Source organism: Nymphaea colorata, chromosome 8 (assembly GCF_008831285.2).
Source record: "Nymphaea colorata isolate Beijing-Zhang1983 chromosome 8, ASM883128v2, whole genome shotgun sequence".
NCBI lineage: Eukaryota > Viridiplantae > Streptophyta > Magnoliopsida > Nymphaeales > Nymphaeaceae > Nymphaea > Nymphaea colorata.
The window spans coordinates 20,222,086-20,244,839 of NC_045145.1; the positions used below are offsets into that span (position 1 = coordinate 20,222,086).

General features: G+C 39.4%; 2 protein-coding genes across 2 annotated transcripts; both read left to right on the forward strand.

Moving 5' to 3' along the window:
- The first annotated feature begins 5,350 nt into the window (after positions 1-5,350).
- LOC116259189 (aspartyl protease APCB1) lies at positions 5,351-10,873 on the forward strand. Its single transcript, XM_031636869.2, has 9 exons — positions 5,351-6,136; positions 6,987-7,104; positions 7,573-7,802; positions 7,913-8,152; positions 8,810-8,960; positions 9,042-9,127; positions 10,044-10,158; positions 10,302-10,374; positions 10,535-10,873. Exons 1-9 carry the CDS (start codon positions 5,637-5,639, stop codon positions 10,645-10,647), a joined length of 1,626 nt encoding a protein of 541 aa, XP_031492729.1. The 5' UTR covers positions 5,351-5,636; the 3' UTR covers positions 10,648-10,873.
- A 1,770-nt stretch (positions 10,874-12,643) lies between these two features.
- On the forward strand, positions 12,644-21,347 carry LOC116258342 (NADPH-dependent diflavin oxidoreductase 1). Its single transcript, XM_031635446.2, has 12 exons — positions 12,644-13,251; positions 13,362-13,439; positions 13,526-13,630; positions 14,047-14,138; positions 14,770-14,954; positions 16,388-16,473; positions 16,990-17,064; positions 17,311-17,421; positions 18,355-18,486; positions 19,163-19,282; positions 20,323-20,533; positions 20,665-21,347. Exons 1-12 carry the CDS (start codon positions 13,099-13,101, stop codon positions 21,192-21,194), a joined length of 1,878 nt encoding a protein of 625 aa, XP_031491306.1. The 5' UTR covers positions 12,644-13,098; the 3' UTR covers positions 21,195-21,347.
- Positions 21,348-22,754: the final 1,407 nt, after the last annotated feature.

Below are 22,754 nucleotides of genomic sequence, written 5' to 3' on the forward strand. Positions count from 1 at the left end.
CTTCGGTCTGACAATGGTGGGGAGTATGTAAATGACACTCTAAAGTTATTTTTGGCAAACAAAGGTATCAAACTTCAATACACCTGCTCCGGGATGCTTCAGCAAAATGGTGTCGTTGAAAGGAAAAATCGTCAATTGCTTAATATTGTTTGTGCTCTTATGATGCATATGAATGTTTGTGCTTATTTCTGGACTGATGTTATTGCCACTGCATGTTATCTATCTAACAGAATACCAAATTCTAGTACAAACTATTAAATCCCTATTCAACTTTTTCTTGATAGAAAGTGCTCTATTAAACATTTAAAAGTGTTTGGTTGCAAATGTTATGTTCATATTCAAAATCATCTTATAAACAAGTTTGAGAAACGTGCTGTTAAGTGTTTTTTTGGGATATTTTAGCAAAAAAAGGGGTTATAAATGCTATGATACTATGTTTGGAAAATTTTTTGCCTCTCGTGATGTTAATTTTTTTGAGCAAGAACTATTCTTTGAGGCACCAAATCAGGGGGAAAAAACCAATAATAGTTCTGTGAACTCCTCAAATTTTACCACCAAACCTGTTCGACCCATCATGGACCCTTTCCTCAAACCACAAATACCTACCACTAATGACAATATCCACTCATCCTGTAGCCCTAGCTCATCCAACTCACTTATTGAAGCTCCTCAATTTAATACTCACCCTGTCCTTGAAGAACCTATCACTTTATTTCAAGACATAACCCTTGAAGACCAACAAGTTCGTTGATCATCACGTCTTACCAAACCACCTACAAAACTCAGTGATTATTACACCTATCTCTCTACAAACCAAATCCATTCCATTGACCAATACTTAACCCTTAAACACCTCTCACAAACCTACAGAAATTATGTTTTCAATACCTATCTTCACACTGAACTAAAAAACTTTGAAGAGGCCATCAAACATGTTTAGTGGAAGGAAGCTATGAAAGAAGAATTAAATGCTTTAGAGAAGAATCAGACTTGGGATTTGGTGCCTCTTCCCAAGGGAAAAAAAATTAGTTGGCTACAACTAGATATACAAGATCAAATACAAAAGTGATGTAACTATTGAACGGTTCAAGGGACGACTTGTTGCAAAGGGGTTCACTCAAACTGAAGGGATTGACTACTTAGATACTTGTGCTCTAGTTGCTAAAATGAATATTGTCAGGACCTTGTTGTCTATTGCTGCAAATAAAAACTGGAACTTGCTACAACTCAATGTAAAAGTTGCCTTCCTTAATGGGGAGCTTACTGAGGAAGTATACATGGAAATCTTTCTCAGTGTTAGCAGTAAAAGTGGCTACGCATGGAAGCTAAAAAAAGCTCTTCATGGTCTCAAACAATCTCCTCAAGCATGGTTTGTCCACCTTTGTAGTGCTCTTGTTCAATGTGGTTTTAAACGAAGTTCGGCATATTACACCATTTTAACTTGTATTCGTGAATCTAAAATTACTATCCTACTGGTCTATGTTGATGACATTATATTGACAGGTGATGATGACATCTTCATGCTTCGCATGAAGACATTTCTTAATAAGTAGTTTGAGATAAAGAATCTAGGAGTCTTGCGATACTTCTTAGGGTTTGAAGTTGCACACTCAGATAAATGTATTTTCATATGTCAAAGAAAATATACTCTATATCTACTTAAAGAGATAGGTAATATTGGAGCAAAAGCCGCCGACACACCTCTTGAAATGAATTGCAAATTGAAATCTAATGAGGGTGACCTTGTCAAGAATGTACAAAGTTTTCAAAAACTTGTTGGAAAACTCATATATCTTACTTTCACCAAACTCGATATCATGTATGTTGTTAGTCTCATAAGCCAATTCATGCACAAGCCCATGTCTTCACACGTTGACGTTGCTCATAGAATCCTTCGGCATCTTAAAAGAACTCCCGAGAAAGGAGTTTTAATAAGCGAGGTCAGACATTAGATGTCATTGGATATTATGATGCTGATTGGGCAGACGACCCAAATGATAGGAGATGAACCTATGGATACTGCACCCTTGTTGGAGGTAATTTTGTCACATGGAAGAGTAAAAAACAATAAGTGGTTGCTAGATCAAGCGCAAAAACCGAATACAGAGTCATGGCAGCATGCACATGTGAACTGATATAGATTAAAGTCTTACTAAAGGATATGAACATTGAAATTAATGGACCCATGAACTTGATGTGTGACAACATGACCGCTATCTACATTGGAGCTAATCCAGTGTTTCACGAACGAATCAAACATATACAAGTCGATTGCCATTTCATATGGGAGAAGATCCAAGATAACACCATTCAAACACTTCATGTCAAAAGCGACAAGCAATTGACCGACATATTTACTAGAAGTTTGGCAAAGGAAAAACATCAAACTATACTTCATAAGTTGGGAAAGATAGACATCTGTGCACCAACTTGAGCGGAGATTGTTCTCTTATTAAGCAAGGAGGCAGAACAAGCAAAGATCTCTACTTGGTAAATCTATTAGCTGAAATAAAATAGGTAACAGATTGAATATGAGATTAATGGCATAGATTGCAATCTCAAGTTTCTCTCGATTAAGATAAGTTTCCATCTCAAGTTTCTCTCGATGGCTAAGCAATTGTTATCCTTATCCCATGTGTATCCCCTGCCTTTATAAAGAAGAGCATGTAGCAAAGCATCGATGTAACACAGACCAGAGCAGCTTAATGAAGTTCATTCCCTTTCTTCGTGGATGTAGGCAGTAATGCTGAACCACGTAATCTTGTGCATCTTGTGCCTCTGTCTGTCTCTTTACTCTGATTTTTTCTCAATCAATAATTCTTAACATTAGCAGCCTAAGATGCCGACCTATAATCATCCACCGAAGACATGGGCAACGGGCTAGAAGAGCAGCTGATGGGGACCCAAATGTCTCCACATGAAAGGCTGGTGTAGACTTTTGCTGAGATCCAGGCATGCAGAGAAAATGAACCTGACTGAATGGTACCCTCTTCTTCTTATTCTTCTGCTTCTTTCCATAACGACATGAAATGAAAGATACGAGAGGATGAAGAGAGGATGCATGCTGAGCACAATGAAAGCAATTTAATCTCCTCGAGTTTATGGTGGCGCATGCCGAGCACCACCAATCTCCAGGTCTAGCAGCTTTAATGAAACCACGCTTCAATATAGAATGAAAGGATGATTGCCATGGCGGCGAGGGTGACACCCATCCTCTCGGATGAAGAAAGAAATAAAGAGGGGTTTAAGGAAGCGATCACACCATTAAAAGACAACACCTCGTGATGAATTTCACAACAAATACATGAACTTCTGCTTAATTTAAAGCTTCCCTCCAAAGTCGTCGACCCAGAAACCCCTCAAGACTGATTAAAAAAACCATCTGACACCCCCATGCCCTCAATGTTGATGCCAGGCCCCAGGCATTCAAATCAACTCCGCAATGCATCCTTGTTGGTGGAAGGAGAGCAAGAAGCGTAAACACCCCAAAAGCGGTCAGTGCTGCGTCGTGTCTTCATCAGATAGAAAAAACCCTGTGAGACCCTAACACTTCATGACATTTTGCAGCGCCCAGAGAGAAAGAGAGAGAGAGCGTGAGCCGAGAGAGGGGGAGAGAAAAGACCAAAGAGGATCCGTCGAGTCGAGAGAGAGTTGGACAGCGTGATCAATGCCCATGACTAATAACTGTCAATCATGCGTTGCGTTATTCACTTTATATGTACACACAGGTGAGAACTCTGGGCGTAACAGAGTTAGAGAGTAATGGCTGCTTAAATGCAGCACAAGTATTACAGAAGGCGTCCAAGCTTAGCTCCATTCTCAAGGCAAGCCCTGGTGGTCAACACCACCTACACGTGCCGAACATGAAGTAGCTCCTTTGCAATCTTCTCATGGCTAAACGTAATATCTAGCTGGACTGTAAACCTACTGCTCATATACAATATATGTGCATCGTGCCAAAGCTGTAACCAATAAAATTTAAAACTCTGATGTCACTGCTAGTAAGTTAAACCTTTGAATACCTTTACACCATATATAAGATTGTTGGTATCACATGTGCTGCAGCAAAATAGAAAAAGAAGATATCAAATATGAGGCACTTAATGTTTCTGTAGGCAAGAAACTGAAAAAGGTGGTCGCCGCAAGGGGTTTGAGGTACCCGGCAAAAGGACAGTACTAATTCGATCGATTTCTGTGGGTGTCAAGTTTTTGTTTTTGAGCTCGGGATGGAACGCCAAATATTAAAGTGTATTTGAAGTTCCTTGTGGTCTTTTATCTGCTGTTTTGTTTGGTATGCATCACATCATATGGTTCTTCAACATGGTGTTATTGAGAACATAGTTCCTCACACCTTGAGTCTTGGCATCTGGGTACCTATTCACCTTCTATCCGTTCAAATCCACGCTAGTGGATTTGGAATTTGGAGGTTGTGCACTCCCCTGTTCTCGAACTCCACTTGGTTGACGTAAGGCACCATCGTTTTTGTGTGAAGGTGAGTCCAATCGTAACGGTTGAATCAGGCGGTATTGGATGACGAAGCGCTTGACTTTCTTGTCCAATTGGATGGGAGGAAGAGTATTATGTCTCTCGAATATACTTTAAGAAGTTTTATAGATTTAATTAAATACAAACTGTACTGAAACAATTAATGCCTAATTAAAATCCCATGAGCAGGAGAAGTTAACAATATTAATGTTTTGAATTATGTAAATTTAATATCATATATACAAGAAGTGCATAAGGCCGGTTTGTTGACAAGCTGAATCACACATTTTTACATTTAAAAGAGGTTAACTATGTAGATGTGCCTTTCAATTCATGTGTAAAATAACAAAGTCAACATAAAAATTATATTTGTTTTTACATACAAATTAAATAAGTTGCTCCTCCATACCAAATTGTCCTCCGTCTCTGTATAGCTTAGCTCTTCGTTTTGCGATCGTGGGTCGTTTGTTCCTGATGACACACTTGAAAGGAGTGCAGCTTCATAGCCTACTCTGTGTAGCGCGCCCTCCACGTCGCACTCCGCATTGGACGGAGGTAGCCAGCTTTTCTGCGGTCGTCGTTATCTTCTTCCTACATGTGTTTTCTCGGTTGCTTACTGTTTTTGTAAACCTGGTGATGCCTTGATAGTTGATACTCCTTTTTTTATTAAATATATTTTTATTTTATTATATACATATATGTATCCCAAAAATTCCTTTATTCTTTCTCTCTTCTGCCTAAATATTTTACGTCGCTGACTCTGCAAGTCTTCCTCTCCTTTTATGCGGAAGTGCGCACACCCAAAGGCGAATTACTTCCATTCTAGCCCTGTTTTCGGTCTCAGCTCTTTTACATTCAATCGCTAGTTCGCTGAAGGGGAACAAATTCAAAGATGAACCGCAGAGTCAATGCAAGAATTTATTTCTCTGTGGACCCCAAATGCATATGTGCTTCCCGGAAACTGCACTGTGAAATGGAACAAAAGTCCAGCCTCCCCCTTCTTTCTTGTCCCCAATCCATTTACTGGGAAAGGGGGATGACTTGGAGAGTTGCGGGGACTGCGAAACTCTCTTCTCTGATCTGTCGCCTGATCCGTTCGCGACTGTAAGAGATTTAAGGTATACGGGGAAGGAAGAGGAAACGTTTTACGGATGGAACCTCGGATTAAAGGCGTTGTGGTCATCTCTTTGCCCCCGGAGGACGACCCGTCTAAGGGGAAGACCATCACTGCTGCATTCACCCTTGCAGAGACATCTTCAGCCCCAACTCATCAGAATCAGAGTGATAGAAATCCACCCATTCAAGAACGACAGATGGGCTTTCCTCCCAGAAAAGTTTTCAAAGTCAAGAGAGTTATGTCTCTGTTGGGTGTTGCAGTTTTGATGTTTTTTCTGTGGCAGAATGGTCTTTCTGAAATCGCTTCCCATTTTGAAGACGATGGTTCAGAGGAGAAGAAGGATGACAATTCATTTGTTTACACCCTGTATCCAAAGTATGGTCGAGGGGTTGAGCAGGACGTTGCTTTGAGGTTGGGGAGGGCCATCAGGAGGGATGAAGTGAGAAACAGAATAATTGCGGACAACTTCGCTGGTGTTCCTTCTACAAACTCTTCCACCATCTTTCCTGTAAAGGGAAATGTTTATCCAGATGGGTATGCTCTCTCATTAGAAGAGTCGTGTTTTATACTATAATCAGATGAAATTATGCGTTATGGTAAAAAATGTAGGCGTCTGTGGTTGAGGCCGAGCCAGGCCCTGGTGGTGTAAGCGTGAAAACAACGCTTTAGTCACCAGCTAATCTTGGATGAGGGCCTCATCTTATGTCCGGCCTGTGATGCGGAGCTAGAATTGTTAAATTTTCTTGTTTCTGCATGGTTTCCAGGAAGTATAAGCCCAAGAGAGGCTAGTATCAGCTTCCATCCCGCCTCAATGTCTGCATTACAAACTTATGGCAATAGCCTATTTGCACAACCAGTTGTGTGTTGACAACAGAAGAAGAGCTGGTGCGCGTTTGTCGAGTGGCTTATCGATTTCCATCCACTGTAACTAAATAAACCTAGAAAGATAGAAGCCTGTAGTAATTGATCTTTGAGAAAGTTGCATGGTTCTCTGCTAGTTCTTTCTACGGTCTTTGCATGCAAAAGCTGTTTGCATATTGAATCTCTGTACCGAAGGCCTATACTTGTCTCTAGTTGGCAGCACGAAGGAAATGGGTTAGTCTTTGTTCAGGAGAATAGTGCAACAAAATAAAGTAACTTATGTAAACTAAATTACATCTTTTCCGTGTGTGTGAGTGTGTCTATGTGTGTCAGTCCGGTGCTTGTACACCTGCACAGCCAAGTTATATCTCTAAATATCTATATTCATTCGCTGAAGCACATGAATTTTGATTTCATTTGGCCAGGCAATGAACCCCATTAACAATTAAACTCCTTTTAAAACATTACAGAAACAGACATTCACTCCGGCCATTTATAGCATAATTCTCTTGAACTTGTGCAGACTGTACTACATATCTATACTTGTCGGGAACCCTCCAAAACCCTATTACCTTGACATGGATACTGGAAGTGACTTAACATGGATTCAGTGTGATGCCCCATGCACCAGCTGCGCCAAGGTACATGCTTCTTTATGGATGATGTTACTTCTTAAGGAGTGGAGGAAGTACTTTATTATTTTATAGAATCTGAACCTTTTAGCTACAAAACAAGTCAGTAAAAGGAAAATTCTGGTCTGCAGTGTCACCGCTAGATACAGGAAATGGCCTTAGACAACTGCTTCTTGTGCCGTTTGCCTCCGTTTTATTGCCTAGGAAAAGACATGCAAATTTCACGAATTATTGGTAACTTTGGTCTTCAATACTTCAACTTATTAATGCACAAATATATACATATATATCCTTTTGCTTATATGAGAAAAACTTCTAAAAATGTCTAGATTTTATGTCAACAGATATTTATTCAGATTTTAAAAATTAAGGAATCTTGCTATCTTTGCAAAACTGCCCTTTGTGCCTGAGTAGAAAATGATGTAGAAGTATCAGAACATAAATTACTAGTCTTACTGATTGGTATGTTTATTACAGGGACCACATCCTTTATACAGACCTTCAAAAGGAAAGATAGTACCTCCTAAGGACTCTCTCTGCATTGAGCTACAGGTGGACCAGAACCACAAGTACTGTGATGCATGCCATCAGTGTGACTATGAGATGACATATGCAGATCAAGGGTCATCTATGGGGGTTCTAACAAGAGATTCTTTGCTGCTTATGATTGCAAATGGGACCCTCACTAGAACTACTTTTGTTTTTGGGTATTGGCTTAGTAACTTGTCCTGCTGATTGATGCTAATATTTCCAGCAATACTTTGACTTGCAACATGAACAAAATTAAGATGTTATGCTTGGATTTTGAAATGAACAGGTGTGCATATGATCAACAAGGTCCACTCTTAGTGTCTCCTGCAAAAACTGATGGAATCCTTGGGCTCAGTAATGCTAAAATTAGTCTTCCTTCACAGCTGGCTAGTCAAGGAATTGTCAAGAATGTGGTGGGCCATTGTATATCAAGTGACATAAAAGCTGGAGGATACATGTTCTTTGGCGATGACAGTGTACCTTCATGGGGAATGAATTGGGTTCCAATGCTAAGCAATCCTTCACTGTAAGTTATTTTCATGTTAACTAGTTTAAGCAGCTGTTTATCCTTTCCACTGACTGAAAGAATTGTGGTTACAATCATGGGATGTGGTGATACATACAGGCATTGGTTGACACAGGTTTTAGTCACAGTGAATTTCTGCCAGATGCTGGAGGCCTAAAATTTAAAAGTTGGTCGCTAAAAGGACTGTAAGTCATCACTAAGACAACCATAACCTCGCAGCACCATAAGGCATAAACCATAACTAATGCCAATGTGGTGACTTCTTTTTGGGGACAATTTTTTAAATTTTATCCATTTGGCAACATCTGATATCTAGCAGGATGGTATATGCATGTATGGGGGGAGAGAGAGAGAGAGAGAGAGAGAGAGAGAAACAAGCAGACACTCAGTGACAAGTATTATAAAAGTTCACCTAGGGTGATCTTATAGTTTCTGGAATGGGTCTAAATCATCATAGAAATTTGTGTGATTCGAATTTTCATGGTTTTGGAGCAGACCATTGCAGACATGAATTTTCATGAAAGATATCTGATCTGTAAGGCGTAAGCATCTGATTTCATTGTTAATGGATTTCTAAGTTACTTTCTAGCATTGTTGCCGAAAAGGTTTGGATTCCTTATCTGTGTCTATTTTCTAACTTGTTTTTCTTTTATGTAGCAAATTTTATCATTCGGAGATCTTGAAAATAAGCATCGGTGGCCAACAGCTTGATTTTAAGTTGGGAGACAAGTTCACCTCAGTGGTTTTTGACAGCGGTAGCTCGTATACATATTTCACAAATGAAGCTTATAAAAGTCTGATTGCTTCTGTAAGAATTTTCTTCTTCTTGAAACAAAAGCAACTATGAAATGCTTCCATATTGTTTTAATAAGCATTGATACTTTGGCAGCTGAAGTACATTACAAGTAATGGATTTGTTCTGGATGAATCAGACACTACTTTGCCAGTGTGTTGGCAAGCTAAGGCCCCTGTCAGGTATCTTTTTCTCATACAAAACTATTACAGGCATAAAGTATGATAACATATTTTGATACTATATGCTAACATATTTTTATACTATGACTAACATATTTTTACTACAAGGATGTGAATTAGTTGGGTCAGAATTGGCTTCATCAATCAAATTTGACCTGCTTCTCAGATTGGCTTTGAGTCAGGCATTTGTTGTGACGTTGTCTAATTTTAACTAAACCATCTTATCTTGCACTTCACATGATCTCTTTTGCCATGTTGAGAATTGCTTCTAGTTTACCATGAAACATGAAATCCACCTTACCTACACAACTGGTGATAATAAATCCTGGGCTTGCCACCATGCTGTGGATCAAGGTGCTGTTCAACCAGTACATGGCAGTCACTCCCACTGCATCAATTGACTGTGGTTGTGATATGGGGCATCCTAGTCAGTCCATTAGCCTTTAAATATCCAGGTTCTTGAATTTGAACATAACGACTTTGGAATTAAACTCTGATCCTACCAATTGTCATAATATGAAAGATGATGGGTCCTTACGGGTGACCTTATATTGGTGTTTTGGTTTTTGGCTGGTTTTGATGGTTGGTCAAGTTTGAAATCAGGATGCTGTAGCCGCTTGTTGTCAAGCCTTTATTATTGCATCCAAACCAGTTCGGCTGAAAGAAAAAATATCTGAAAAGGTTAGGTGGGTCGCATCACACTCTGTCACTTTATTGTTATTGTTGAGTTGTCTTACTTGCCTAACTGCACTTGCAAATGGTGCAGAACCACGTCTAATCTTTGGGAACTGAAATTTCTAAAAGTTCATTTACCTGATGGTTGGTTGAATGGTCCCAATAAGTGGTGGCAACCCTTGCCATTCATGTGTTTCAGGTGCTTAAGGAGCCGATGCATGATAACATGATGGTCTTGCAGGTCTGTTGATGACGTGAAACAGTTCTTCAAACCCTTGACCCTTCAGCTTAGCAAGAAATGGTTGTTTGGATCTAAAGAGTTCGAGATTCCTCCTGAGAGTTACTTGGTCATAAATGTAAGGATTCTATGAATAGCTATTCTTTATCTATTGAATTGTTGGTTCCTTCATTGATCATTCACTGCTGATGCGTTGAAAGTTGAAATTACTGTCCACTTTCAATTTCTGACTGCACTTGAGGCTTCACCGTCTGAATGCAGGGGAAAGGCAATGTTTGTCTGGGAATTCTAGACGGGAGCAAAGTACACGATGGAAAAACATTTATTCTTGGAGGTATCCTCTTCCTTGTTTAAATCATTCATGACATCATTGCTTTTGAATTCCTTGCTTGATTTTTATGTCCTGTCTATTGCTGTTGTCTCTTCCATTGCAACAATTGGCATTTAGAAATATCTTACCAATTGACTTCTGTTCACTTAACTGAATGGTGCAGATATATCATTGCGAGGAAAACTTGTCGTCTATGACAATGTGAAGAAAAGGATCGGATGGGTTGACTCTGATTGCTCCAAGCCCCCAAAGTTTAAGAGCTTCCCTTTTATCTGAGTCTTGATGGTGGTGAAGATAGCTGATGAATTAGTCATAAGATTATATGCAAGTTCAGTATGACTTGTTCTATCATTCCCACTGACTGATGTTGTGCTTTGTCTCATGAGGCTCCATTTGTTGGAGCTTCTGCAGAGTCTTATACGAAATCACTAGGTAATTAAGATGGCAAATATTAAATCGCCTGTGGAGCTCTTTTCATAAATTACATGAATATTTCCTTAAATCATTTTGTGTTCCAGTGGGTTTTGTCTCGAACGTGTGGTTTTGATTGTTGCGTCATCCTTGATGAGTGAATTACACAAGGTTATTATTCTGCGGCAAGTAATGACAGCGTAGCGAATGCATTGTAGTATGCAATTTTTTCCAACTTTCATGAGAAAATGAGGGCCTTGCGTTAAGCAATATATAAGCGGGGTTTTGAGCCGTCTGATGGGGCGTCAGTTTATCCTGATATTAAAATGGCATCATCATTGTTAATATGTTCAGTTTTTAGATTGGGAAAATTGAGATTTTTGTTATCTAGAATGACCGTCACGACAAGATTCTGGACGGAAAAAACAATCCCAGTTAATATTCATTCCCTCGTGTTTCCACGCGTCTAAAACTCTTTGCGAGGAGATTATTTCCCCCATAACCGTGACACTGACCCCCTGGAACTGAGATCTGTTCAGTTTATGTACACCCAGTCTCACTAAATTGATCCGTATGGGCATTGTTCCGAATTTTCACTACCAAAAGTTGGTTCCTAATTCATTTCACGGAAGAAGTAGCCACAGTTTTTTCTTGCTACCAAGGGTACAATAAGTTCTGCAGAATTTTGTCCAACGGGCTTCAGTGTCGGAAAAAATGAAAATGGGCATGCTGGTTTTGAATAATGGGAAGCATCGACACACTCCCTCTCCCTCCCTAACTCAGAAACTGAGACGTGAGAGCATCAACACACACAAAATTGGAATTGGAAAAAATTGAAATGAAAATGGGCATGCTGGTTTCTGAGTCATCACACACACACCAAAATTGGAATTGGAAAAAATTTTTCCATTCCATTTTTCCATTTCCTATATTTTCAGAAATATATTTCCAGAAATATATTTCCAGGCCATCAAACGGCCCCTAACTTCAGTACGAGAACAAAGAAAACCACGTCAATATCGTGAACTTTTGTTCACTGATTTCTAGACGCAGAAAAATCACGACATTTGTTAATTCTTGCTATCGTCACTGCATATGTCAAAGATTTCTCGCTTTAAAATTTCAGTCCTCTTCGTCTTTCCTTTGCGTCTTCATTTTGTGTTAGAAGCTAGATGGTGAAGTTTGATTTGTTCTTACCAGGCTACCAGCTCCCACAGGAAACTTTATAAAGTTTTTTCCCGTTCCTTTCTATTGGATATGTACGGCTAAACAAATATATTTTCATCAATTATTTTTCTTTTTCTTTCCTTCTTATGCAAACAGTTTATTTATTTATTTCCCTTCTTCTTCAATCGTTCTCTCTCTTTTCTTCTTCTTTTCATCCTTTCACACCATTTCCTTTCCCTCGATCCAAAGATTGCATCAGGATATTGAAAATACAGCCAAGTCAATCAAAAAGAAAAGCCCAGAGTGGTCCATAGGGCCGTGCGCCACCTATACAGGTAGGCATGTGATCGACGGAAACGGGAAGGCCATTGAATCCCCTGACGCAATCGCCTACGCTTGCGAGGGTCTCTCCAAATATTTTACTTCGTCACGCCGGTGGAATGATTTTTGTATGCCATTTTTCTTACTAAATCTGTTCTTTAAATCTAAGTCAACTGGTTTAGAATAGGGGTAGGTGTCCCTACAGTATTCTTTCTTTGAACCCGGGGTTTGCTTTCAAAGCTCTCATTGGTGGTAGAAATTTATAATTTTAGCTGACTGCTGATTTACGAATTTAAGGTCCCTTTTATGCTTATAAATCCTAAATTAAATGCAGAAAGTCATACTTGAATTTTATGCATTTTGAGATACAAAAGTTTACAAATTTATAATGTAATTCATGCATTTTTGAAACGAAAAAATTATAAAAATCTCAAGTTGGAGCAACCAAATGTCACCTTTAAGATTTTTTTTTTTTCAGTAAATTATTAGTCAACGTTGTCGCGGGGTGAATTTCAATTTTAACTCGTAAGTGGATCCAAGAGAGAAATTATACGATCCGAAACTCAGATCCAGTGTGGCGTTGAGCTTGATTCCATGGCCCCACGTGTACTTTCGTTTATGTACCTACCCGGCTCCGAAGGTTTGAAGTGCAGTAAGAGCTTCATTCGAGGTTTGTCGGCAACCGCAACCGTCGTCACCATCCTCAACGTGTTTGACGAAATGCGTCAGAGAGGCGGATTGCATCTTAGCCGACCTCCTATATATAACGTGTTTCTAGCTTCTTATGTTATTTGGTCGTCCATTGTCCAATAGAGGGTACCGCTGGCGATGACTGAGACGGGCATGGAGAACGAACAGAGGTTGCTGATTCTCTTTGCCACGCAGACGGGGAACGCGCAGGACGCCGCCGAACGCGTCGAGCGCGAGGCCCGTCGCAGGTCGTGCCGTGCTGCTGTTCTTTCTCTCGACGAATTTGAGGCGGTGAGCGGCTGTCTCCTTTAAATTTTATTGTAATTGCATCTGCATGGAAGATTTTTCTGTTTTCTTGCTTACCCACCTGACTGATGTCCCATTGTGTCTCTTTTTTCCAGAAACGCCTATCAGACGAGAAGGCGGTATTCTTTGTTGTTTCCACTACTGGTCAGGGTGACACGCCGGATTCAATGAAGGTTGGGCTTGTTGACCAATGTCTAAAAGTTTCGATTTTTCCTGGAAATTTTATCTCTTGAATGGTTATGGTTTCTGTAATTTTCAGGAGTTCTGGAAGTACCTTCTGCAAAGAAATCTAAGCACGCAATGGCTAGAAGGTGTCTGTTATGCAGTCTTCGGGTTGGGCGACTCTGGATACCAGAAGTATAACGTAAGTTTCCTCTTTCATTTGCAATAGTTAATGGCACTTTCTTCTTGATAGTCACTTTAATAGTTGTTTCTGCTGATGTTTGTAAGTAGATATGGTGGACAGTATGCTATCTTGTTGGTATCTATAAACGCATTCTCATTGTTGCCACATTGATAGCGACTACTGGAATATTCAATGGATCGCTAGCTGCATTTTATTGACAAAGCCAGCGTCAAGTTTTGTTAGGATTTAATTACATCGCCTGTCAATGAAATAGTCGAAATCGTTATGGTCGAACATCTGTTACACAGATTTTGTCAATTGCACTATTGTCATCATTGGAGTTACGTCAATCTTGATCCAATTTCTGTTTTTCTAAAGTAAACATCCTTTTAGGGGCTTCTGGTGTTGTTTTACGATTTCTTCCTTCGTTGTAGATGGTCGCAAAGAAGCTTGACAGAAGGCTTGCAGACCTTGGCGCCCAGCGAATTATTGAAAAGGGTCTTGGAGATGATCAACACCGTTCCGGGTATGAATGTATTTTACTCAAGGACCTTGTTGATGTTTAGAAGCGATTTACTCCTTCGTTTAGTCAGCCACCTGCTCGTCAAACTATTCCACTTCATACGCTCGTAGCAGGAGATTGATACCTTGATCTTATTTTCTACTTGTTGCAATGAAACAGTGACACCTAAGAATAACTTTGTAAGAACATGGAAGTGTCCGACTGCTAATCATCTAACTGAATGTCAATTATTTGGCATGAGCCTAATTGACTTGTGAAACCGTGAAAGATACTATCATGCTTGTTACGCTCGTATTCCTTAGCTCCTGTCTTATACATAGGCACATGAAAATGCACACATTCATATTCTAGTGAAGGAAGTTTCATGTGATACACGTACCATGTAATGGGCCTACCAGATCATACACTGTACACTGAAGCACTTGGCTTTCTTGCGTTTCAGAACTTCCATCTGTGCCACGTGTGTATGATGTGTTAATTCCTTGCACGTATTTAAATTATATACCTTTTCTAGTTTCCCTATGCATAGTTTGTGTCAATATTCACATTTCTTTTCCTTAACCATTTTGCTGTTTTCACCAAAATGGAGTGAGAGTAAACATGAAACAAGACATTTTCTGGATTTATGTGGCAGTTACGAAGCTGCTCTCGACCAATGGTTGGCATCATTATGGGCATCAATGGAACATAGATTTCCTATGTTGTTTGACAGTAGTGTACAGATTTTTGATCCCAATGTCAGAGTGTTAGATCCTCCTAAATATAAGATTTTCTACCACAATGATGATAAAGTGGAGAAATCCATTTCAAAAAACTCAGGTATATCTCTTATGCTTCTTCTACACGACATTCCTCTCTCTCTCTCTCACTGTGTGTGTATAATGTATATACATATATATGAGTGTGTGTGTGTGACAAGTTGATTCAATACTCCACTAAATCTGACTCCATTAATGAACTTGAAAGGCTCAAAATATAAGTTTGAAAAAGAAAAAATGATTGTGATCCTGTAACACCCTAAAAATTTAGTCTCGTATTGTAGATTGTGGGAGATTTTCAAGGGCTTATGAAGGGGGTTATTGAATAGTTGGTTGTCCTAGTTCCTAGCCTTTTTGGGGTTAGAACCAAAAACTACTAGGGGGCGGGTTGGGATCCGCCGAACCGGGGATTCAAGCCCAGGAGTGGGTCGGGTTGTTACAGTGGTATTAGAGCCGGTTCAACACTCGGACCTAGGGTCCCACACGTGCGGACGCGTGTGCCTTAAGGGGGGTGGATTGTAACACTAAAAAAATTTAGTCTCATATTGAAGATTGTGAGAGATCTCAAGGGCTTATAAAGGGGGTCACTACATACTGGTTCCTAGCCTTTTGGGGCTAGAGTCGAAACTGCTAGCGGGTGGGTTGGGATCCGCTGAACCAGGGGTCCGAGCTCAAGAGTGGGTCAGGTTGTTACAGTGGGCTCAAAGAGCCGGTTCAACACTTGGACTTAGTGTCCCACATGTGTGCCTAAAAGAGGGTGGATTGGTCCCGTATTGAAGATTGTGGAGGATCTTCAATGGCTAATGAAAGGGATTATTGAATAGATAGTTGTCCTGGTTCCTAGTCTTTCTGGGGTTGAAACAACAAAATGGTAGGGGACGGGTTGGGATCCGCCGAACCAGGGACCCGAGCCCATGAGTAGGTCGGGTTGTTACAGATCCAATGTTGATTTTTATGACCACTCAATTTTTGATGGCTTAAAATGATTTAAAACCATTGATTTTTACTGCTCATAGAAAGCAAAAACCAATCAGTGCATCAAATTTCAAAATTTTTTTTGGACCCCATAATCCACGAAATCAGATTTCAGAAAACCAGCTGGAGTTTGGCCAAACTGCCTGAACGGTTATAAGTGGAGTGCCCCCAAAGATTATATATATATATATATGTATATATATATATATAAACAAGCAAGCACACAGTGCATCTATGCATTGTCGCTGTGTGTTGGGTGCACTTGCAACTTGCTGATATTGGAAACCATTTACTGCACCTGTGGGGGCACTACATTTAATATGGGTCACCAAATCATGCAAGGAATCTATTTCTCTGGATTGAATTAGTGTGATTACGGATGCCAATGTTTCCTGATGTGTTGTTTATGACTGTACTTGAATATAAATTGTGTGACTTCATGTCATGTATGGGGTTGGTTCTTATAGTAATCGAATGATCAAATAGTTTAATTATTTAAAATTGATGTGATTGTTTCAGAATTCGAGCACTTGAGAGAAGCACGCTCATTAGTTCATGGAAAGTTTCATCCTGCTAACAGCACACCACACAGTTATATAGAAATGGTATGATTACGTGCACTATTATCTATTTGATTATTTCAACAATAAATACAAGACATCATTCTCCGATAATTTTAGCCATGTTTTATTCCAATAGTGCTGTCAGAAAAGATTGGCATACATTCCATCATTGTTGATTGCAGACTTTTGGCTTCACTTTCATTTGTTTGACTTCTATTAGAACTTTGCTTTAACCTTCTTATCTGGACTCTTTTCTTGCTTGGTTGAGTTTCATGTCTGACTTGTAGACACAAATCGAAATCTGATTAAACTCATGCTGCATAGCATATATTGAAAATTAGTCCTACCAATTTATGCCCTTCCCTGCAAGGCATGATGAACAGCCTTGAACCAAAAGGTCAGATGCTGGATCTCTCAGTTCTGTCCTTGTAAGCACATCGAGGATCGATGTAAATGCAAACATTGTTTCTCTCTTATGTGCATCCTTGTTTTATCATTTATTGTGCATGATAGCTAATATCTTTTTATGGATTGTTTGTCTTGTTTCTACATGTGAAGACAACAAATAGCCGCCTCACAAATGCAGAAAGTGACAGGGACGTGCGACATTTTGAATTTGAAATTCTTTCATCTGTAAGTCCAACCTATCTTATGCATGATTATGGCTAGATTGTGGTTTGAGCTTTAATATCAAGCTTCTTGTTTCTCTTGGTTCTAAACTAGGGGTTCAAATAAACTGTCTTTGGCTCTAAGTTTTTTTTTTTCTTGTTTTCCATCTGTTCAGCTTCTCTTAATCCTCTCTTGCACCCATTTTTCAGATTGTCCAGTCACTATGATATTCAATTTAATGATGTTGATCTTACGATGGTTTCTTGGTAGGATATAAAATATGAAGTAGGTGATATTCTTGAGGTTCTCCCAAGTCAAAATCCAGATGCTGTGGATGCCTTTATATGTCGGTGTAATCTGGATGCTGATGCTTATATAACGGTAATTATGAGCTCATTCACTATTTTCTTTTTTGGGATGGTTGACAGAAAATGGGTTAAATTATATAGCCCTTTTTTCCCTTTTCCCAATAATATATCTTTTCTAGGTTTGTCATGCTACTCAGATGTTTTACCTTTTATGGACAAAGTCTGGTAAGAAATGTTTTGCTCGAAGACTGTTACTTCATGTCCTTTTAACAACAAATTGTTATGTCAATCTTGTTGCCAAGTAATCACATAGGCTGTGAAGTGCTCAATCCTGTGGTTTGATGCTATCTGTTAATGTAATTTGGGACACTGTCCATGTATAGAAAAATTTATGAGCAATTGTTACTTCAGAAAAACATGGAAATTTTCCATTATACACAATCTTTTAAGATGTCTGAGAAAAGTGCTTTTCTGAAATATCGTGATGGAAACCTCACAAAATGCCCAACATTGATAGAGGTGATAATGATTCTTATTTAAGAGTATTTTGGCTAAAGCTTGGCTATAAGTGATACGAAGCATTCAAAATGTTTTTGGTTTTTAAATTTCCTGAGCTACAGAAAGTGGTTTATCTCTTCCATTTTTATTTGAAATTGGAGCTTGCATGTAATAAATGAATGTTGGTGGTTCTGTTTCTGTTAGGCTTGACCGTGATAATGATCTTTTGGTATCCTCTTGATAAAAGACTTAAGACTAATATGAATCTTTCTTTCCTGCAATGATTAGATGAGTTATTTTCAATCGGAATCAAATTAACTTTCTTGGCATAAAACTTTGGAACACCAGTATATTTTTTTCTTTTATGCTAGTTGTTTTGGGATTGTTCATTTTTGTTTTGACAACTTACTGTATTTTCTCTGCCATGAAATTCTTCATTCTAATGGCTCCATCTGTTTTTGACAGATTACTCTGAAAATTAGTAAAATTTTAATGTTAATTCTTTTAGGTGCACAATGCTGATCCAGGAAGGGGAAATCTGGCTCATTTGGAGAACTTCAAGAAGCCTGTTAAACTGAGAAAATTTGTGGACCTAACAATGGACATTGCTTCAGCTTCACCTAGACGTTACTTTTTTGAGGTAAGATACCTTCATCAAAGTTTTGACCTTATACCGTATTTGGAAAAGTATGGAAGTTGGCTGGCTACTCAGTATGATTCGAATCATCCTTTTTCATCTCTAAGTCAAACAGATGTACATCTATGTGATTCTTAAGATGTTTAAACAGAGGGGAGACACATCTTAAGCATTCATGTCAGCTTACCTTTATCTTCATTTAAGTGAAAAAGAAAGGGGGCATTGTTACTTAGCATGGGAACATGATGGTACTTGTATGTTCCTTTTATAATTCGTCAAAACGAGATTATTAATTGTATTCGACTTATTATTAGACTCAAAAACCAGAAGCAGCAAATGTATAGGTGAGTAAAATCTGTAACAAATTGAAGCAGGAACCCAGAAAGTTTAGGAATCCTAGAGAAATGAAATTTTAAGGCATAGGAAGTGGATAGAATTGAAAAAAATCAAACTTTATGAACCAGACTCTTACTACTTAGGGTGCTTATCATTGCAACTTACCTGCAGCTTCGTTCTGATTATTGGAAAAAGATTATGTTTTGACATTCTAAAATTTTGGTGCACTATGTTATGCCAAAAATAAAGTCAATGCATTGATATTGGAGGTTACATCCATTAGCAGAGTAGTTAGCATTAAAGATGAAATTGTCACTTTATTTATATATACTGTTTGCTGCAGGTGATGAGTTTTTTTGCGACTGCTGAGCATGAAAAGGAAAAGCTTCAATATTTCGCTTCCCCAGAAGGTAGAGATGACCTGTACCAATACAACCAAAAAGAAAGAAGAACAGTCCTGGAGGTGATTGTGTCTCAAATTGTGAAATTCTTTTGTGGCATAATAATTTATTAGTGTAAAAGCAAAATAAGTTTCCACAACTTCATTTCCTGTATAAGCATTTGCACACCTATCGTGTTATCCTGTTGCATTCTCTTTATAAATTAGCAGTCCATACTTCAGTGTGTAAGCTGTAGTGTTTTCTTGTGTATCACATGACACTGCTTGCTTTATGAACTTTCCAGAGTTCAATTTAGTAAGGTTGTTCGTATTACTAGTTTCTTTAGTATGGAATATATAATATGGAGAACTTAGATTTTTATTCTTCTTCACAACTTTTCTTTTTCCGTTAAAAGATGGCTATTCTGAGAACCATGCAGTGTTGCAGGATGTGGGTCTTGGTTTTGTTGTTCCCAATCAAGTAAACCACTTTATTTTCTCTGTGTCAAGTCAAAAATTGTGACCTTTCCCCCAAATCCACGTCAGTGTAGCTCTATGGGTACTTCATAATCTTTTGTGTTAATTCTTCTTCTTTTATTTGCCATACTTTGTCAGCTATTAATAGTTATGGATGCTTGATTCTTATAAACACCAAATTGCTTGCCTTTCTCTTGCCTGTATGTTTCAACCTTGCATTGGAGCTTGGTACTTGAGAAATCTCTTGCGAGTAATGGTTGACAAAATAAAGGTGTGTAGTTTGGGAATGCATCTGGACTAGGAATCGACAGAAAGTGGACATTAGCTTGGAATTGGTCCAGCAGCAGGGAGGTGTTCCCTGCATCATTACACCTGCTTTAGCTTTTGACCATCCATGCACGTGCAGATTGTGTGGTTTTTGTAGAATTCAGCTTTTTTTAAGAATTTGGAAATCATGTCTTTCCGTTAACCTGCAAATCTGATTTTTTGCTGCAGCTTTTGTTCACTTTCTGCAGCTTTCTATTGTTTTGAATCCTGTGACATGATGTCTATGACAATATATAAGTACCCTCCCTTTCTTTGATATGCAATCGGATGAGAATATGAGGTCATCATACAAGAAAACTGACAGCAAATTCATACTGCAGGTATTGGAGGATTTCCCTTCTGTTCAGATGCCTTTTGATTGGCTAGTGCAGTTGGTTCCTCCATTAAAAACACGGTTATTTTCCATTGCCTCTTCCCCTTCACTTCATCCGAACCAAGTTCATTTGACGGTGGCTGTTGTGTCATGGTCAACTCCACTAAAACGGAAAAGACATGGCCTTTGCTCTTCTTGGCTTGCAGGTTTAAACCCAGGTAAAGGTTCACCTCATTTAACATTTTTTTTTCCTTTGTTGAAAGTTGGCTAATCAGAATTTGTGCTTCTAATAAGTAATGATATGGTATCTGCCTATCTGGTTCTTTTTCCCCTGAAAATCTGTTTGCAGGAACACAAATTCCTGCATGGTTCCGTCATGGCTCACTTCCATACCCATCACCACCTCTGCCTCTCATTCTAGTTGGACCAGGGACTGGTTGCGCTCCATTTCGAGGTTTTATACAGGAAAGAGAAGTACAAAGTGCTGCTGGTCCTACTGCTCCTACCCTTTTCTTCTTTGGTTGCAGAAATAAGGAGAAAGACTTTCTGTACAAGGACTTTTGGCTTTCACATGCACATGGTTGTGGGGTTCTTTCAGAAGAGAAAGGAGGAGGATTCTTTGTTGCTTTTTCCAGGGATCAACCACGTAAGGTCTATGTACAGCACAAGATGCAGGAAGAGAGCCAACGCATTTGGAACCTGTTGAGTGATGGTGCTGCTGTATATATTGCTGGCTCTGCATCCAAGATGCCAGCTGATGTTACTTCATGCTTAGAGGACATCATATCAAAAGAGGCTGGTGTTCCTCGAGAATCTGCTGTTCGGTTACTTAGGCAATTGGAAAAAGTTGGTAGGTTCAACATCGAGTCGTGGTCTTGAGTTCATCTTCAACATTGATTCTTTATTTATGCGTGGGCATTTAGAACGCTACCATGAGGCTCAAGAGATAATAAGACGGGTCTTTGAACGCTGTGCCAGCCTCAGTTTGAATGATCAATGTAATTTCTAATGAGCAGTGTTTGCTTCGTTTTAGCCTGTTATTAAGTGAAACGTAAGTCTCTACTCTGTACTTTGTGGCAAGTGATTCTGTAACTACCCATGGAAGCTAAGTAACAAGCTGCACCTGTTCTGAGAGATTTTCGGTACTTGTTTGAATTTAGCTACAGTGTAACGGAGAAGATAACAGCTGCGGGGGGGGGGTGGGGGAATAGGTCCCCCAACCTTTATTGACAAAAAATATATATACAGTTAGAAAAAATGCAGGCTAACAGATAACCTTGAAGCAACAAAGAGATACACAAAAGGAAGGGCTAGCCCTCAGCCCAATCCTCATCATTCCTTAAACAGAACTACAGTAAGAGTATGGAGATGCATTTTAGAAACATCAATTGGCAGTTCCTCACTAAACTGAAACATAGTTAGAACCAGGGAAATTCACCAAAATTGAGGAATGGAATGGAGATCGATTCTGAATCATCCTGGCAATAGCCGTTTTTCAGCCTTCTGTTGCTGCATTGAAGCAAAATTCTGACGGAATAAAAAAAGGATGCCTCTGTCCACTAGCAGCTTGTTGCATCGGCGAAAAGCCCTTCCTAATTAAGTCTGTCCACACATATCTGATTATCAGGGAGCTGTCTCCATTTAGACACCGTAAATCTGAGCCCCTCCAGCAGCAGTAACTAAGGAGCAACACCGTAAATCTGTCCATTCCAGCACGCCTAAGGGAATCCCAGTGTCAAGCCAGATCTGGACCGCTTCTCTCTGGTCATTCTTCCATCTTAGCTGTAGTATATGCTCCTTAACAAACTTTCAGGCAAGCAAGGAGGGGCTTGTAGCAAGGAGGGGCTTGTTTTCAAATTTCCTCCCATTTCATCCTGTGTTGGTTCTTGCAAAGTTCACACCTGAACACAATGTGGAATCTCTACTTCATTAATCTGGACTCCAACAGAAGCAGACCTTCACAATCCACCTCGCGCGGGGGATTCCAAAGGTCTTCCAAATGAGGTGGTGTCAATCGGGACCCTTAAGCCTTACGAAGTTTCAAATGGTACGCCTGCTGATTTCATTTACCAGGGTTCATCATCCAACTGAGTTGATCTGACTGCCCATATGTGAGCAAAGGGAGTTTGGACATTACCCACGTAGTCAGACAAAAAATTCTGCGGTAACTTCCCATCCTCCAACACTGCTTCTCTAATCGAGATCCGGAGGGTTGGTACGACGAGATTAAGCATTTCACTTGGGACCTTCTTATTTAGAGGCTCATCAGGCCACCAGTCCTGCCATAAGCGAACCTTATCTCCATTGCCATTTGATATTAAGTCGGATATGTTTCCAAGCACGGGAGACGCCTTTCCATGCAGGTAAGGAACGAGGGAAACTGTTGGCCAATCAAAAGTTCGGTCTGGCTAGATAGTTTTGTTTCACAAGCCACAAGTC

What these genes read in the sequence shown, in the direction of transcription:
- LOC116258342 (XM_031635446.2), top strand. Translation starts at nt 13,099, where the DNA reads ATGACTGAGACGGGCATGGAGAACGAACAGAGGTTGCTGATTCTCTTT. An exon ending in CACACAGTTATATAGAAATG is followed by an intron (nt 16,474 to 16,989) that starts GTATGATTACGT and finishes CTACATGTGAAG; the next exon opens with ACAACAAATAGCCGCCTCAC. An exon ending in AAAGAAGAACAGTCCTGGAG is followed by an intron (nt 19,283 to 20,322) that starts GTGATTGTGTCT and finishes TTCATACTGCAG; the next exon opens with GTATTGGAGGATTTCCCTTC.
- LOC116259189 (XM_031636869.2), top strand. Translation starts at nt 5,637, where the DNA reads ATGGAACCTCGGATTAAAGGCGTTGTGGTCATCTCTTTGCCCCCGGAG. An exon ending in CATGCACCAGCTGCGCCAAG is followed by an intron (nt 7,105 to 7,572) that starts GTACATGCTTCT and finishes TGTTTATTACAG; the next exon opens with GGACCACATCCTTTATACAG. An exon ending in ATGCTAAGCAATCCTTCACT is followed by an intron (nt 8,153 to 8,809) that starts GTAAGTTATTTT and finishes TCTTTTATGTAG; the next exon opens with CAAATTTTATCATTCGGAGA.